Source organism: Melospiza melodia, chromosome 1, assembly GCF_035770615.1.
Source record: "Melospiza melodia melodia isolate bMelMel2 chromosome 1, bMelMel2.pri, whole genome shotgun sequence".
Classification (NCBI taxonomy): Eukaryota; Metazoa; Chordata; class Aves; order Passeriformes; family Passerellidae; genus Melospiza; species Melospiza melodia.
This window is the reverse complement of record NC_086194.1, coordinates 150,196,498-150,214,269: the sequence shown is the minus strand read 5'-3', so window position 1 is coordinate 150,214,269 and position 17,772 is coordinate 150,196,498. Positions and strand designations below refer to the sequence as shown.

The 17,772-nt window shown below is 37.6% G+C and overlaps 1 protein-coding gene across 4 annotated transcripts in view; it reads left to right on the top strand.

Annotated features, from left to right (window-relative positions):
* Nucleotides 1-17,772, top strand: part of SPAG1 (sperm associated antigen 1) — a 36,432-nt gene that overhangs the window by 15,797 nt on the left and 2,863 nt on the right. For all 4 annotated transcript variants that reach the window (XM_063171727.1, XM_063171745.1, XM_063171753.1 and 1 more), the window contains 7 exons: nt 2,589-3,008; nt 3,391-3,490; nt 5,596-5,748; nt 9,891-10,063; nt 12,557-12,698; nt 13,600-13,726; nt 16,882-17,046. In XM_063171727.1, coding sequence (XP_063027797.1) covers nt 2,589-3,008; nt 3,391-3,490; nt 5,596-5,748; nt 9,891-10,063; nt 12,557-12,698; nt 13,600-13,726; nt 16,882-17,046 — 1,280 coding nt within the window. The remainder of the gene's footprint in view (nt 1-2,588; nt 3,009-3,390; nt 3,491-5,595; nt 5,749-9,890; nt 10,064-12,556; nt 12,699-13,599; nt 13,727-16,881; nt 17,047-17,772) is intronic.

Genomic DNA, 17,772 nt, shown 5'->3' with positions numbered 1-17,772 from the left:
CATAGGGAAGATTGTCAGTTGACACCAAGGGCATATGTGTTCCTGTGATACACAAAAGTACTTCTGAGATTTAAATGGAAAGCATTTTCATAGATTACACTGTATTTTCTTGTACAACTGGAAACAAAGATGAATTCAGTTCAGTTAATGAATAAAAAATGTTCTGTGAACCTAACAGCAATAAGTAGACTAAACATCTAGTCCTGTAATCACAGGCAGTCCAGTAGTCCATGTAGTCCAGTCATGTAGTCACATTTATTTCACATTCTAATTGGGAAGCCTAATGCATTCCTACTGAACTTACAATTTAAAGATTGGAAAAAATTTTTGTTTTCTTTAGGACTGAAACGTTGATTTCTGAACTTTGAACAAAACAGTCTAAATAGAGCGTAGTCTCTCTTCATCTTCTATGTAACTGAAAGCAAAAGTAAATGGAGCCCTTTCTGTACAATAGAAACAGAAAATTGCTTGCATCCTAGAAACTACAAAATACAGTATTCAGGCACTGCAAAAACTAAAAATCATGTGCTTGACAAAGCACCTGGTATTTTGACATGTTTCCAGAAGTATAACCTCAAGTAATAAATACAGTTTAAAGAAAAATTGATACATTTTAAATAGCCCCTTTTAATTAAGACAAATTTGTTGAGCTGTGTGGTATATAATTGATCTATTACAATATTAAATAATATGATATTAAATATATTATTTATATATAATATAATAGTAAACACTCACCAAACTTCAAATATTCCTGTTAGAGTATTCAGTGGGGATTTTTTTAGTTTTATGATGGTCCTTCCATTTTACGTTTGTTATTTTAGTAATAACATAAATGAAAATTCTTGCTTGTGTGTATTTGTTGTCATTCTGGTCAAAATTCTGTCCAGACTTTTCATTACCTTTCTTCACATTCTCCTTCGAATTTATAAGGTGTCTTGATTTTTTTTTCCCTTAAGAAAAGTTCAGAAGTATTGGTGTTTTTTTTTTAGCAGTAAAGAATACTGCTTTAATTTCTCTGTAGAGACCAGTACGGGAACATTGTTTTTAAAGACTGAAACTAAAAGACAATGAGAATTATACTTGAGAAGTATAGTTGTACTTTTTTTTGCATGCTGTTTACTCAGACTTGAAATATTTAACCAATTAGTATTACCCAGCAGCTACACAAGGTAACTATCAGCATTCCTATTGTCAGGGGGACTCCAGACTCCAAATGCTATAAATGTTTCCTGTTTAATCCAGGACTGGTTCAGTGCACTTCATCTTTAGGAATTTTTTCCTGTATTCAGGAATTACACATTATTCACATCACATATTGTGTGCCTGCCTTGCTTTTTCTTTGTCTCTAGAAGCTGGGATGCTCTTGGACAGTGTTTCACTATGTTTTGTAAAAGCTTGTCCTATCACCTGTTTGTGTCTTCATTCATCTGCCCAGCAAGCATTTGACCACCATTCTCCCTTAAATAGACTTTAAATCTTTTTGGTATATTTGGTATCACCAACTGGATGAGTGGGTGGGTGGATGTTTCAAATATAAATAATTTAAGTTTTACAAAAATGTGTGTGTGGGTAGATTTAGCCTATCATTGCTCCCACTGTGGAGTATGAACTTATTATTAAGTGTGGTATTTCAAAACAGGGATCTCAGCTGGTAGGAGGCACTAGAGGATCTGTTTCTACCAATCTTATGCTTTCCCATCCTGTTCAGTTTGATTGCAGTAAGATTTTGTGTGTTCAAAAAATATTTCTTTCATTTTGGACCATCTGAAGTTCATCCATGTTGAGTCAGTGTCAGATATTTTGTTAAAGTCAATTGAAAATATTGTTCCAATATGTGAAAAAATTCTGTTGGGCAGATAAGAACATCAGGTTAAGGCAAGGGGAAGATAGCATCTTAATTGTACCAAAAGGCAGAGTTGTTGTGTGCTTAGTAGTATCGAGAGTCAGGCTCTGCAGAAATCTGTCTTTAGATACTGTGGTGGTAATCTGGTAGGAAATCAGGTGAATATGGAAGATAGAGATTTTACTATCTAATACCCTTAATCTGTGATTTTTTCCTAAATAAATTTGTCATAAATAACAGTGAAGGTTGAATGATTTTGACATGGTTAAGTGAAATCTTCTTAAGAAGGATTTATAAGCTTTTATCCTGCCTATTCTATGTTATATTTGAGGAGAGTTTTGTATAACGTTACTGGTTTGATAGCTTGTGATCTAACTTTGACACGCAGGCATTTGATTTGGTCACGGCAGATCAGAGCGTCCGTGTTGCAATAGGCAGTATTTAAAGAGTTAATGTCAAGGTGAGCCCTGTACCATTCTGACGCCTCAGCACAGGGGTTCCCATGTGCCCAGCAAGGGCAATGAGGCTTCGTAGTAATCCCTTCTCAGTAACACCTGCAGGTTACCTGTAAGAAGGAATTTTTGCGTGTCCTCAGCAGTGTTTCCCGAGGCAGACAAGCCCCGCTGGCGCTGGGGTGCCGCGGGCTCGGGTGCGTGTCGCTGTGGCGCACCCCCGTGCCGCGGCGGGCCGATGGTTCGCGCCGCTGATGCGGCTCTAACCCGCCTCATTAACGCCCTCGCAGGCTGCGGCGCGGCAGCGGCGGCGCGGGCGGCGGCCGGGGAGCCCGCGATGGGCAACGCGCACAGAAAGTCCCACGGCAAAGGCAAGGCGCAGCAGGACCGAGACACGCACAAGCACAAGGACTCCGCTGAGAGCGGAGGGAAAAAAGGCGCGTCAAAGAAGAAGTCGGAAAAGCATCTGTCGGACCATGAAGGCGAAGTTAATGGCTATTTACGCAGCGATGAGAAGAGTGAAAGCGCCGAAGCTGAGATCTCCACACCGCATGGGGAAGGGTCTCAGTCGGCTGGTGGTGGCAGCTCCACTTCACTTCCTCCTGCTGCAGCAAAACTAAAAAGTGAAGGAAACGAGTTATTTAAGAGTGGACAGTTTGGAGAAGCTGTGCTCAAATACTCGGAAGCAATTGAATATGTCACTGGTCTTGGTGAGTGTAATACCTTATACTTTAAATCTAGAACTGCTTAGATGATTTCAAGGAAGTACAAGTGAATTAATTTAGCCTGCCCCTGGATTTTTGACAGGAGTTATCATGCAGTAAATCTTGCATCATTTCAGTGGGCAGCAATTCACGTGACAGAAGATACAGAATGATGAGTGAAATAATGTTTTAATTTTCTAGGGGTAGAGCTGTTGACATTTATGTTTGAATACTTATATACTCCAGGCGACATGATAAAAGAAAGCTCTTTACTGCTTTGCAGTGTCAGCAAACTGCATCACTGCAGTGCAGCTTGGAGTATGCAGATTTTTCATTGTTAAGTTTAATTTCAGTAATACTATTTGATTTTAATTGTAACTTCTTTTAGGAGAACAAAGTCCAGACGATTTAAGTATCTTGTACTCAAACAGAGCAGCATGTTACCTCAAAGAAGGGAACTGCAGTGACTGCATTCAGGATTGTAACAGGTAAATTGAAACCTCCCATGTAGAGCAGCAACATTCCTGGTGATGATTAAACATTTTAACTGATATATTGCTAGTGCTGTTTGACTCAGAGCAGTACTAATAAAGTCTGATTCCCTGTCTGAATGACAGATACCTTTGTTATGTAAACAATCACATAAAAACTAGGATAGAAGCAACTTTTAACTTAATGTCTTACTGTGTACGGGCAGTTTTTAAGCTTGTTATGTTCATAGAAATGCACAGTGGAATTCAAATTTTTAATACAGAAGCACGTTTACAGCGGAGTTCTACAGTAATGAATATGTAAAAGCTTTGCTAAGCCACATGCTTATCACAGTATTGGAAGTTGATTTTGCGCACATGTGTGGTGTATGTGTGTGTGTTCTCTGTTGGATTGTTGTTTTGGTTTGAGGGTTTTATATATATGCTTGACATAGTTATAAACAGAAATTAGAGCTGTTAAGGAATTGAGCTAAAATCCTTACTGCTTATTGTGGCTTTTAAGGATACAGGAGTTAGAGAAGAACAGACACCTTCACTAACTTCCAAACACTGTGTCCCACTAAATTAATACTGTGTTTCTGATGTTTTGGGTTTTTTTAATATTTCCATAGATTGAGTTTATAATGCTGGGGCTTAAGGTGCCGAAAAGTATCTTAAAAGAATTAGAAATCATATTAATTAATCAGTGGGTTTTTTTTGTACACCACAATTTTACTGTTAAAAAAAGCCCTCCACAACAAAAAATAAAATATGCATGTACCTTTATAGTACAAAGCATGTAACTTACTGTATGTATTGTATCTGACAGAATAAGTTCTCTGAAAAAAATGGCTCATTAGCAGTATTTTGTTAAAATAGATACAGGATCGCAGACAGCTGGCTGAGATGGTGTATTTAAGACCCATCACATTTTTCTGTTCTGGAAGTTTGAAGTATGTAAAACTTTAGCTGGAATCAGTAATACAGAGGTTTTAGGTTTTGTATTCTTACCAATTAGACACTCTATTCTTACTATCTAATGATATGCATATTTATGTTATGCATATTTCCTGGATGCACAAAAACTCATGGTGTTAGTGGTAGAAATAATACAGAGGTAGAAATAATTTAGAGACTGGGAAGCAGAACTGCAAACCTGCAAACACATGTAATGTCAGATCTTCAGTAGGCAACGCAATATAATAGATTACCTACAAATAGGTTACTTGATTTCAAAGTAAAAAAATATGTAGGGTTATACTAGGAGAAACCTTCTCCCCATGAACAGTGCTTGGCATTGCAACAGATTGCCCAGAGATGTTGGGCAGAGATCTCGGAGGGTTTTCAAGCCCAGCTGTATGAAGCCCTGGGCAGCCTTGTCTGATCTTGGAGCTAACCATGTGTAGCAGAAAGCTGGGATATCTCAGTCTGGGTGGCTTTATGACTTCATGAAATCAAATTGTCTAGACTACTCTTAATTTCACTATTTCAAAAGTTTATCTCTCTTTAGCAAGAATCATTGAAAAGAAGGTAGTTCTTTAGAAATAAAGCCTTTGACTGCTTCATACTGCTGGAAAAATGCATGGTGTTGGGAAGGAGTGCTAATTGCACAGTGTTGAGCTTGGTGTTGACCAGGCAGACAAACAAAAATGTAAACAGACAAAAAGGAGGCAAAAACTTAGTCCAAAGAAAAGTGCATGTTCCAGTCATAGTCAGTGGGTTTTTTAAGTGCATACTTTTATCCAGGGAAGAAGAACTGAAAGCCATGTAAGCAAAAGCACCATACACTTGAAATCCTTGTACATCTAGGCATGACTTAGGAAAAAGAGCTTTTGCTCGTAAGCAGGTGCCATTCCATGAATCATATCATGGTGATGAGAGCAGTTTTCCAGATGGAAGACAGAGCTTTGAGTAGCGTAAGCTGTAGTGAAAGCACTAGCAATTTCAAAACTGGGTGTAATTTAGGGTGTTGATATGAACCACTCAGACCCATTTTCCTTAGTTATTTTACTGTAAGTGCCATCTGAAATCACAGAGTTGCATATAGTTGTGTATATCATGAAATAGTTCCCTTAGTTCAGTTACTCCTTTTCAATCCTGCATTTTTCTGTTTGTTTTCCCAGGGCTCTGGAGCTCCAGCCGTTTTCCCTTAAGCCCCTTCTACGCCGAGCGATGGCGAACGAGTCAATGGAGCGCTACCGACAGGCGTACATTGATTACAAAACAGTCCTGCAGATAGACAGCAGTGTCCAGGCAGCCAGCGACAGTGCTAACAGGTAACTGCACACACAGATTCCCTGGTAACACTCAAAAGAGAGTGGAATTCAAATTTGTTTGTTTTACATGCTCCCTCTATTCTGTACCCTTGGAGTTGTTGCACAGCTGGTTCATTATAGGTGGAGGATTGGCTGTTCTTTTAGTTGTTTTCCCATAATTTCAGTTTTCTTCTCCTAGCAGTGGGTTCCTTTCCTGTTTTTCAAAAATGTAATATTTTTAATATTTTAAGGCTGGTTTTTTTAATAATGCTTCTACTTGTTCTCTTTCCTAATTTCTATTTTATACTATACAAAGTAATTCTTAAGGTCGATGCCATTTCTCTGACATCCTGTTTCCTTTACATATTAACAGTCTTTCTGTGGCACTTGGAGATTTATGTTAAGTGTGAATCCTTCTGTATGCTGCAGTTGTGGAAATACTGAAGTAGCCTGAAACAGTGGTTGGCTACAAAGCTTAGAGGTGTAAAAAATATAATTGAAGATTATTTTCAAGTATTAATACTTTCAACATTAATTCTTTCTGCCAAGAGAGACTTTTGAATTTCTATAATTATACTTTAATACTATAAAGTTGAAAACAACAGTCATTAATCACTGAGCAGAAACCTACATGCATGTGACTTTTACAGTGGAATCTAGTGTGGGTTTTTTTTCCCTAAGGCAAGACCATGAGCACTTTCACTATTCATTAAAAAGTCCATAATATCTTTCTTTGAATTGTCTTTATTTGACCAGAGGAAATTGTGGCACTTTATAGTCTCTTAGAAGTCCTATTTTTTTTGATACCACAAAAATTTTTAGTGATCTTCTGTATCTTCTATTCTGTATCTATTATCTGTGATAATAGAGCACTTGGATTGGTGGAATAGCTGCTTATCCTGGTACCTATGTAATTATTACACTTTTAAAAATCTTGTTGGCTTATTTTATCTGCAGATACTCTTTTCATATTTCTCCTTGACTTGGAACTTGCTTAGTAATAAGCTTATTTCCCTTTTCTCCTTAACACTCTTCCTTTTCTCCTCTCTAGGCCTTCCTTATGTTTTTAGCTTCACTGCTCATTACTCTTTTCCTCCCTGGCAACCCATCACCTTATTTCAGCTGCTTCTTCCTTCTTCTCTTCTGCTGGTAATTCATTTTTGCTTGCAAATTATTAGTTCCTAAACCATAGACCTCCTGCATAATTGAACTTTAACTATATTAAAAAAAAAAAATTTATCATTTGAAACTTCAACTGAGACTGTACTAAAGCTTTCATTTTCATTTCCAAAGTAAGAGACCTTTCTAAATATGAATTTAAAAAAAAAGTTTGTCTTTTAACTTAAAGAAACTACCCCAAATGTAATTTTTTTTTTTTTTTTTTTTATTAGGAAGATCAGGTCTTAACAACCTTATTTTATTGGAGGAGGTTTTTAATTTTCTGTGGGAAATTGTATAGCAATGCTTTAGGATGCTGACAGGAAAAATTCATCATCCTACTTGTGTCTGAGGGTGGGTTTGACAAACCACATTGGAGCTTGTCTCTCTGTGCTTACGTAGCTAAGCAGACTTTTCAAAAACCTTAGAATCAATTCCATATTTTTAATACTCACATAAAAGACAAGGATTTTTAATATCAAACCTTTGTCTGATCATTTTGCAGTCAAAAGGAAATAATTAAGAGTTTGGGTGCATAATGGAAACAAGTATAAATAGTTATTTCACTGTTTATTATGCTGGTTAGATGATGTTAAATTCTGTCTTTTATTGATTCCTGAGGTGATTTTTTTAGATAAACTGGAAGGACTGGTTCATTTAATGGTGTGTGCCAATAACTGGAAATTGCATTTCAGGCTTGCTTTTAATTAGTGGCATTTTCCTAACATCGTGAACATCAGTGGATTTTCTACTTCATGTATTTTAATTTCCTCTTGAGTGTTTCATTATTTACTTTTCTCTGTTAGAAATACAGAAGCTCTAATGTGTGGGAATATGTTTATGCATTTCCTCCTACTAAACTGAAACTTCATTGCAATTGTCCCAATTCCTTTAGTATCAGTGAGCAAATTGCCTGAAATAGCTCAGAAGTTGTTTTTGCAAAGTCCCATATGAATACTGTACTGCAGAAAGAAATTAGTGATCAGCTCCAGAACTGCAGGATTGTTGGGGTGTTATTGGTGGGAAATGAATGTGTTTGTCCCAGCTTTTTCATGAGACACCTGTGCTTTTTAAGCTAATCATGGCACACAAGTATGCATTTTTGCCAAAGACTCTGCTTACATTATGATATTACAAGAAGTCAGTTAATCATCAGATACTGCAGGGTTCTTTCTGTGGGTTTTGATGAATTAAGAGTTTTTTCCTGCAACTTTTTAAGCCCATTATGATAAATGAAAAAACAAATAGGAATTCAATATGACTCTGCCTGTGGAATTACTCCATTACTTTCTGTGGGAAATATCTGAAGTGAATTAATTGATATGTTAATATGAAGTGTACTGTTTTGTTGCCTAAAATAAACAACCTGAGTAAATCTTTGGGTTGTTCAATTTGTGATGGTGTGCCACATTTTTTCTTAGCAGTTGGGTTCAGGCTATCCTTAAAATACTGAGGTTTTATTGAAATAGAACAAAGCAGTACTTGGACAAGCCACATTGTTGGTATGTCCTCTGAGATGCTAAGGAATGGTACAGGCAGAGGAGAGCCCCTGCAAAAGCATGTGCAGTTTACACACATTAAAATAGTGGTTTTGATCACTTAGAAAACAAATAAAGCAACTAAATTATACTATGGAATGTGATATTCTGTGAATGAAGAAATTTACTTTCAAGTCAAAAACTTCATGGTTTTTATGCAGCATGGTGTAAGACATAAACTCACTCATTATATAGCTCTACAAACAGACTTTTTAATCTATACAATTCTTTAAAATATTTTGGTAATTTCTGTTCTACATAAAGGAGTTTGGAACTGGGGCTACTTTTTGTTTTAGTGTTTTGATAAGACCACAATGGGAAAAGAATATGGTCTTGAGTGCTCTGATTCTATTGCTAAAGTATTAGACTTGACACTTTTTTTTTTTAAATAGCTGTTATTCAAATACTTTAAAAGAACAAAAGTAAATTAGAAAACTCCATTGGGTAATTTATGTTCATTCTGTGTTGTTCTTCATGTCACTTTAAAGGTTCTTAATTTTGTTTTTGGATGTGTGTTCATGTAGTCTGTTTTTCACACTGTGTTAGATGGAAGTTCACCTGATTAAAAAATTTTAGTTTTATTTCCTATAGTATATGTGTGACTTGCTTTGCTACTCAATTCAGATTTTTCCTTTCTTAAATTATGAATTAGACTTTTTACCAGTTGAACTTGATTCTTAAGCCCATTTTGAGACTAGGAGATGTTTATCACACTGTTATTCTCATAATTCTCGTAATTATTTTTATTAACACTACAAAATTTCTAATAGAACCATGAAATCTTAAATTATTTCACTTACTACGTCAACTTATGTCTTTCTCCAAAAGAGAAAAAGGCAGTGGGAAGCTCCCACTTAAATAGTTTTGGATTGAACCACACATATGTGGAAATAGTTGACATATATATATGTGTGTGTGTGTGTGTTGGTTTAAGGAAGACTAACTATAAAATGCAACTTAATGCAGACTTCTTTGTGACCCACATTGCTTTCTTTAGACAGTTGTTGTGGAAGAGGTTTCATTTGACATTTGTAAATTTAAGTATCACATTTTTCCTGAAAATATTGTAATCTCACTTACTACAGGTAACACCTATGAACAGCTGAGAAGAGTAACCAAAATAAATACATAGATTGTTTTTGGTATTTCATTACTTGATGTGGTAGGCAGCATTTAGAGCTTAGTCAGAATCAGTCATTGATTAAATATTTACAGATCATGCTGAAGTCAGCTTGTATTCTAAATGCTTCCATAATATTCTAAAGTGGAAAAAGTCTAAATCTTAAATGAATGTGATACTGTTGACTGCTGTGATAATATTTTTCAAATTAGCCTGAAGGATAATCTTTCAAGTTTGGGGTTGTTTTTTTTTTTAATTGGAACATTGCAGTATTGAACTGGTTGTAAGTTATTAAAGTGCGAGTTAAATACATGAAAAGTCATGTTGGTGGGGCTGTTGTTTTTCAGAATAACAAAGACTTTAATAGATCAGGATGGTCCCAGTTGGAGGGAGAAGCTGCCACCAATTCCAGTTGTTCCAGCTGCTGCTCAGCTACACAGGTGGGATGGAGGAAGCCTCACTTCGGAGAATAAACCAAGTACCACAGACATCAACAGAGAAGAAGAATTGCAGATGAATTGTATGTATAGCTGATGCAAATACACATTCAGAAAATAAACCTAATTACAAAATGGAATATATTTTAACAATGTCAAAGAAACTGCTTTAGAAAACACTCATTAAGAGACCTTTGTGAAAACCCAAAGTAAATTACTGTCATTTACATGATGGAGTTCAGTGTGCTTTGTGGAGCAGTTATGGTAATTTTTTTAAACCAAGTGATGTCATTTGCAGCATGCAATTTAGTTATATAAAGTTAAGTTATATAAAATCTGCAGTAATACTCATTAGCAAAATGTCAGGATCACCAAAGCCCAACTGCTGGCCCTGCCCAGGACACCCCAAGAGTCACACCATGAGCCTGAGAGCATTGTCCAGTCCCTTCTTGAACTCTGTCAGCCTTAGTGCTATGACCACTTCCCTGGGGAGCCTGTCCCAGTGCCCAACCACCTTCTGGGGGAGGAACCTTTTTGTGATATCCATCCTAAACCTCCCCTAGCTCTGCTTGCCATGACCATGTCACTGGTCATGAGAGTGAAGAGATCAGTGCCTGCCCCTCTGCTGCCCCTCGTGGGGATGTTGAAGGCCTCAGGGAGGTTTCCTCTCAGTTTCCTCCAGGCTGAACAGACCAAGTGACCTCAGCCACTCCTCATACAGCTTCCCCACGGACCCTTCACCAGGCTCTTCTTTGGATGCTCTCTAATGGATCTTTCTTACATTGTGGTGCCCAGAACTGCCCCCAGCACTCAAGGTGAGGCTGCCCCAGTGCAGAGCAGAGCAGGACAATCCCCTCCCACACCCTGCTGGCAATGCTGTGCCTGATGGCCCTCAGGACACGAGCATCAGTGGTTTCCCTGACATCATAACACAGTTATGAAACAGTTTTCCCCCAGAAAAACCACCAGCCAAACAAACACCCAACTTTGGCAGAAGATCAGGAGACACCTTTCAAAGATGTTCTGGACTTGTCCATATGTAATCACTGAGTGCTGAACTCTGGGAACCTTAACTTCCTTCCTGACTTTTTTTCCCCAGTCATTGCAGTTTCCTTTTTTCTCCTTCAGTAAATAAGGTGAAGGAAGCTGTCTGATTCAGTTGTTACTGACATTAAACACTCCCTTTGCAAAGGCTTTAACGCTGTGATTCCTAATTCAAGTATTAATTGGTTTCCCTTTGAGTTTATTTCAATATAAAGTAGTACTGAAGATATTCTCCCCTTGATTAACAGCAGGGGTGACTGCAGTTTGTAGCTGGGCTGTTGGCCAAGTATGTACCAGTGATGGGGTTATGTGTCTATAATGCATTACTGCAGTACTGAGTGTCCTCCAAGTGCTTGGCAGCGTTTTGATACAAGACATGTCTATTTCAAATAGAGCAGGCTTTGGTTTTAGAAATGTTAAACAATGATTGTGTGACTGTTTTCTTCACTGAAGGCTGACTCTTAAGATTCTGGTTGCCTTCTCAGGCCTCTGCTGCATCAGTGAGACCTGACAGTGATAGCTGGTACTGAAAGGCTGCCAGCCGTAATGTTCAGTCAGTAGTTAATCCTTACTGTTGGCTGACAGTTTTTTGCAACAACTGTATGCTTTTCTTTGTGTCTTACTACTTGAGTTACAATTTTGTCCAACTCTACATGTAGTTTTCTGGCATAGGAAACTGCCACGTTTTTATAAAAGAACTCAGTGAGTTCAGTTATAGGTTTAAATTGTTGGTTATATACAGTGTTGAAAACCTGAAGCTTGGCAGGAGGCTCATATTCATTAGCACGGTGCCAAAAGGGGATTGTTTCATTATGATTTACTTAGAGCTATGTTGATAATTACTGTTTGCTCACAACAGTCATGAAGCTGCAGCTGGGATCAGTTTTTCACTGCAGACACAGCTAAAAACTGTAGCCTAACCCAAAAGCATCTGCAGCAAATGATGTGGAATTAAGAAGGAAAGGCAGTTATGGAATAACACAGTAACTACACTAAGAAGTCTAGTTAGGTGTTTCAAGGTTCCTCACTGCATATTTTAGAAATAGTTCTTAACAGAGTATTGTCACTGTCAGTTTAGCATAATTACTGTGGCATGATTGCAAAGACAATATTAGATCAAATTATGGCCACCTTGGTGTGATGGTGGAGAGATCTGGAAGGCCTTAATCCTGCTGATTAAGTCTCCAGCAGTATAAGTAAAAGCAGGGTCTCAGTGTTCACAGGTGGGCCCTCTCCATCACGCAGAAACTGGGGAAGCTTGGAGCTGTCTGTTGCATTCCCATTATTTTCAGCAGAGAAGTAACACTGGTGGATGGGAAGTGTTTGTTGAGCCAAATGTGGGTCTGGCTGTGCCTTGGTGGGAGCAGCAGGGGAGGCTGGGGACAGGAATGGCTGAGTGCAGAGGGACAGACTGGGACAGAGTGACAGTGCAGGGACTCCAGTGCCAGGCGCTAATCCTCAGTCTGCACAGATCATTGAGCCACCCATGACAAAGTGACCTGATGTGACACTGTGATCCTTCCCTGCTCTAGGTGAGGAAGCTGCGGAGAAGTTCAAGAGGTTGAAAAATGAAGGGAATGATTTTGTAAAAGTGGGGGAATACGAAGAAGCTGCAAATAAGTACAGTGAGTGCATGAAGTTAAATACTGAGGAATGCACTGTCTACACTAACAGGTAAGGATCCAAAGGCTAATGCTGCTTTGTGGGATAGCAGTAGTTACATTTTCTCATTTCTAATAGAGATTTTGCATCTGTTCACTCATTGTTGGGAAAAAGGCATTTTTTTCCCCTACTTGGTAAGTGTTTATAATAACAAAATAGATTTCTTGTAAAAACATTTTTCAAGGGGAGCAAGTATTAATGTCACTGATATATATCTTACAATCTTATATATAAATAAAGTAAGCAATAGTAGAAGTTATAATTAGCATAGCATTTTGCAGTGTTTTTGAGATTTTTTTAAGCATACTGGTATGATTTGAATTAAAAACTTAACATGAAGTAGCAGTATCTCAGATATGAAGAGTAATCATTCAGAGAAAATGTACATTCTGAGAAAATAAGAGTAAGAACACAGTCATACATCAGCGTTATTTTAAAGGTTGACCTAATTCAGCAGTATAATTCTTTATGTTGTAATCTTATCAGCTCCTACAAACTTAAGAAGGATTTGATTAGACCAGTACTTGAATAGGATAGTTCCAAGTAATAATTAGGTGCAGAGAGCAGTGTTGTTAATTTAATCCAGAGCACTTTTTTACCCAGAATGGCTGTATAAAATCTCTATTACATTTACCACTGTACTATCATATTGTACTAATGTAGGCTCTGCTTTTAAAATATTTGCATACCTATTTAACTTCAAGCATTAGTCATACTTGCTTTTTTTTTCAGGAATTAGCCTTCTCTAAATCCATCCAGTGATGTTCTTGATATTTAATGGTACTTCAAACAATTCAGTCTCAATGTGAATTTTTTTAAAGTATTTTAATTAACATTTGTGAGTCAGAAGATGTTGGCACTACAGCACTGTAGAATTACTTACATTGCAGTGTATTCTGTTTTTCTGTGTTAGAGCTCTCTGTTACTTGAAGCTGTATAAATATGAAGAGGCTAAGCGGGATTGTGATCATGTTCTTCAGATAGAAGATTCTAATATTAAAGCTTTTTATAGAAGAGCACTAGCATACAAAGGATTACAGGTGAGGAAAAAGAACATGCCAGGTATTCTTAAGCACTTCTAAACTTGCTTATCCCCTTCAAAGGCAGTGAGGTAGTTGCTGTCAATGGGTGACTACAAACAAAGTACTCAGTGTGATGATTTATTACTTTGTAGAGCATAAGGCATACACAGAACATTATATAAATATTTTTGCTACATCAAAACCTGCATGTTGATGTAATAATTTGAGAAAATAGAAGAATATTGCAATAAATAAGGTTTGACTGGAGATGGGTTAAGCGAGTTTCAGATCTGTTCTAATGTTCTAGTATTTTCCTTCTGGGTATCCCAGTTTCTTTTATCTGTCAAGGCATTTACTATAACTTTGCTAATGACAAATGGATTCTCTCCAAGTTGGTCTTCATCTGTCCAAACTAAAATCTCAAGCTGTCTTGGCATCTGCTCTTGTTTAAGTGTCATATCTAACCAGGGTTTTAATTATCATCATTTTCTCTTTCTTCCCCCAGTGCATTACAAGCCTTTGTCAGTTCTGTACTTGTCACTCTGGCAGTGGCAGTACTCAGCCTTTCCCTTTCCATCTGCATGGTGGTGGTATTTCCACAGTGCTCACCTAACATACAGTTTTTAGAGTATCCTTTTACTGATCATCATAAATACAGACACACTGATCATATCCATCCCAAATGTGACTTCAGATCTCATGTTCCATCACTGAACTGTGTTGTTCTGTTTGTCCCTCCCTCTGGTGGTTCCCCATCTTCAGTGATGTTAAGTCAGCCTTAACACTCCACAGTTCTCCCACAGCAATCCTTGCTCTACCCATCAGCTCTTACTTGGCATTGAATTATCAGCTTCTTGATTTTGTAGGCTCATGATGGCAGCTCTCATCACCTGCTTTGTATTAAATTTACAAGTGTCTTTGGACAAGTGTCTGAAGTGCTGTCTTCCATATTGCAGGAGTGGACTGGAGGTCCACCAAATTTCATCATTCTCCCTCAAATGGATGGACACTTACTCAGACCTCCGTTGTGTTTGATGCCATAACAAAAAATTACTGGATGGTGTCTCAGCTTACAAGGCACCTGAGAACCTGTTTGTGCTTAGCAGCATACCAGTCTGTTCTCATCCCATGTTATAATTCCAAGTGCAGGTCCTAGGAATGTGATACATTTGTTCCTCTGTTGCAGTAGCTCTAAAATTTTTGAAGTGTGCTAAGTCCCAATTTGTAATGTTTTTTCTGTAACTGTGCTAAGCTACCTGGTATTAATCATCTCTAACCTGATACTGTTAAACTTGATAAAACATCAGTATAAATGTGTTTCTGCCAGACAGTAAAAAAGGGTATTACACACCTGTGAAGAAGTCTGAGAATTGTTTTTTGCATATCCTAGAAAAAAAGTGCTATTTTTGTATTATTGAAAACAACTTGAAACATAGTGTTGATGAACTCCCTCAGAACAGCCTGAGCTGGGGACTCCCAAAATGTTTTGTTGTGGCCAGATTTAATGCCTTCATTACTACTAATTTCAGGGATGAAAGTGATAGGTAAAATCAGATAAAATTACAAAAATTATCTGAAGTTGACAAATTACTCTGTAATGAATAATTGTGTGAGCTCAAGGCATGTAGTTTGGCAAAGATCTAACTAAGGTGGGAAGTGTTATTTGTAAGTAATTAGACACACATTTAACTAAAAAAACTGCAGTGGAATTTAATGTAGTAAATGAGGGATTTTTTTACAGATTACCAGGATGTAGTTAAGGGAAGATCAGGAAAAACATCAGTGGGATATGTTAGGCCTGTGACACAGGACCCCAGACAGCATCTCCTGCAGCTGGTATTTCACCCTCTTGCTTTGGGTACAGTCATCTTGTGTGATTTTTGTTGGGCAGTCAGGCAGGCTGCAGTTTTAAATTCAGTGGAGTTGGTTGCTGACCCTTGTTACTGTTTCTGGAAGTCTGTTCCAGAATCTCTTTTCTCTGTAGTTGTGAATCCTCACATCTGTAATTCAGATGATTTAGTTTAATTAGTAGTGGATTTCTTATGAAAGCAACCTGGCCCCTCTGTGCATTCCTTTGTTAGGGGTAGTACACAATTCTCATTCTCTGTGTTCCTTCATGACCTGGCAGGCTTCAGTTCACTACTGATGTTCTGCAGCCCCTCTGCACCTTGAATACTGGCCACCAGTGTGGAACAAAATGTGGGAAAGAGTTTGAGTGACTTGGACACTGGCTCCTCTCTTACATTGAGGTGCTGAGGAAGTACCTCAGGTGCTGCATGAGGATTTTTTTTTCCATAATACAAATTATTTAATAGTAACCTCATGATGCTGCTTGGGAACAGAAGCAATACTAGACCAAACAGAAGAAATACTAGACCACTCATACAAGAAATTATGTTGGTCTTTTACTGTCTGCATGATCTTTTACTGTTTACTGCTTCATTTCATCTTTATTTTGATACTCCAGTCCTTGAGATGTCTTGATTTTCCTATGTGATAATTCCAGTCTTCCTCAATTGATGCTATTAACTTTGTGACTTTAGAAAATTTAGTTTAAAAATAGTAATTATACATTAAAAAATGGGAAATAAAGGCATGAAACAAACCACAAGACTGATTATTGAGGAACTGTGTCCTAATGCCACTCTGTCACTGTGTTTGTCCTAATCTTGTTTAGCCCAGAGGTCATAACATAGTCCCAGTTTTCTCAGGTATTAGCAAAATTTCACTGTAAGACATGGTCTGTTGGATTGAAGCCCAGGAAGATTACATATATCTTTAATCAAAGCTCAGTTTAACTCTCTTATTGGCAAAGAAAGTATGCAGACTTACTGGACTCACATTATATTAATTGTGAAGCAGTGTTACACTGTAAGTAATTATGCTTAAAAGCAGCAAACTTCAATAATTTGCTCTCTGACACAGGGAATAGATTTCTGAGAATAAATTATTTCATATTACATATTTAATTGGAAATAGTTACAGTGTATTAACTCATTCTCATTTCCTTTTTCCCCTCTGAAGAAATCACACTATCAGTATTTAGATTATTTTTGTCGACTTAGTGTCCAGATCCCAGTATTTTTACCTTTCTTACTTGTAAAGGACAGTGTGGTACTTCAGATTTTTTCTAGTGATGTGCTTATGACAAAAATATTCTCTTGTACTTACAGAATTATCAAGCCAGTGCTGATGATTTCAAGAAGGTACTTCTGATAGATCCAGATGTTGTTGAAGCACAGAAGGAATTAGAGGAGGTGACCCAGCTGCTTCACCTTGACAGCAGTGCTGGAGATGGCAGTCAGCAAGCACACGGGAAGAAGATAACCATACAAGAGGTGGTGTACCTGTTCACTTCTTAAAAGCAAACACAACAGAAGCTGCACATTTCAAGAGATACTAAAGCTTTTGTTTGCCCATTTTGAATCTGTATCTTTGTGGGGATGGCGTTGTATTTTTCAAATAATTTTGAGGGCATGTTGGAGGATTTTTACATATGATAAAGCTTGGACTGCTCACAAGTTTATTCAGAACTACAGCAGGAAGGAAAATAGTCCATTTAGATGGCACGAAACTCGAGGGTATGCTCCTTGTAAACAAAAGCTGCTTAGGCTTTGAAATATGTTTTACAGAGTGCAGCTATGAAATAGCAGTTTCATTTTTGAGTTCTGTGCTCCTTGGCAGCCCCTGGGGCACAGGTCTGTGGTCAGCAGATGTGCTGGCTGCTCCTGTGCTGGTCCTGGAGTTATGGGTCTGAAAAATGAAATCCTACCCTAAAGAGCAAGAGTAAAACATCTGTAGGATCTTACAAGAGAAACACAGGATGTAATGTTATGTACAAGATCAAAATGTTAGCTTTGTACAGTTCTGGGTAGAATTAGGTGATGAAAGGATTTTCTCAGTCATCTGATATTTTTGGATTGTAGCTTTGCTGGTCATTAAAGAATTCTTTTCCCCCTTTTCATTTAAAAATGTACAGTTAAAATACATAGTTACCAGTCTGAAGAGTGGTATTGTAATTTGATAATGTAATTTCAGAATCTGGTCTAATGGAAACTGCATTT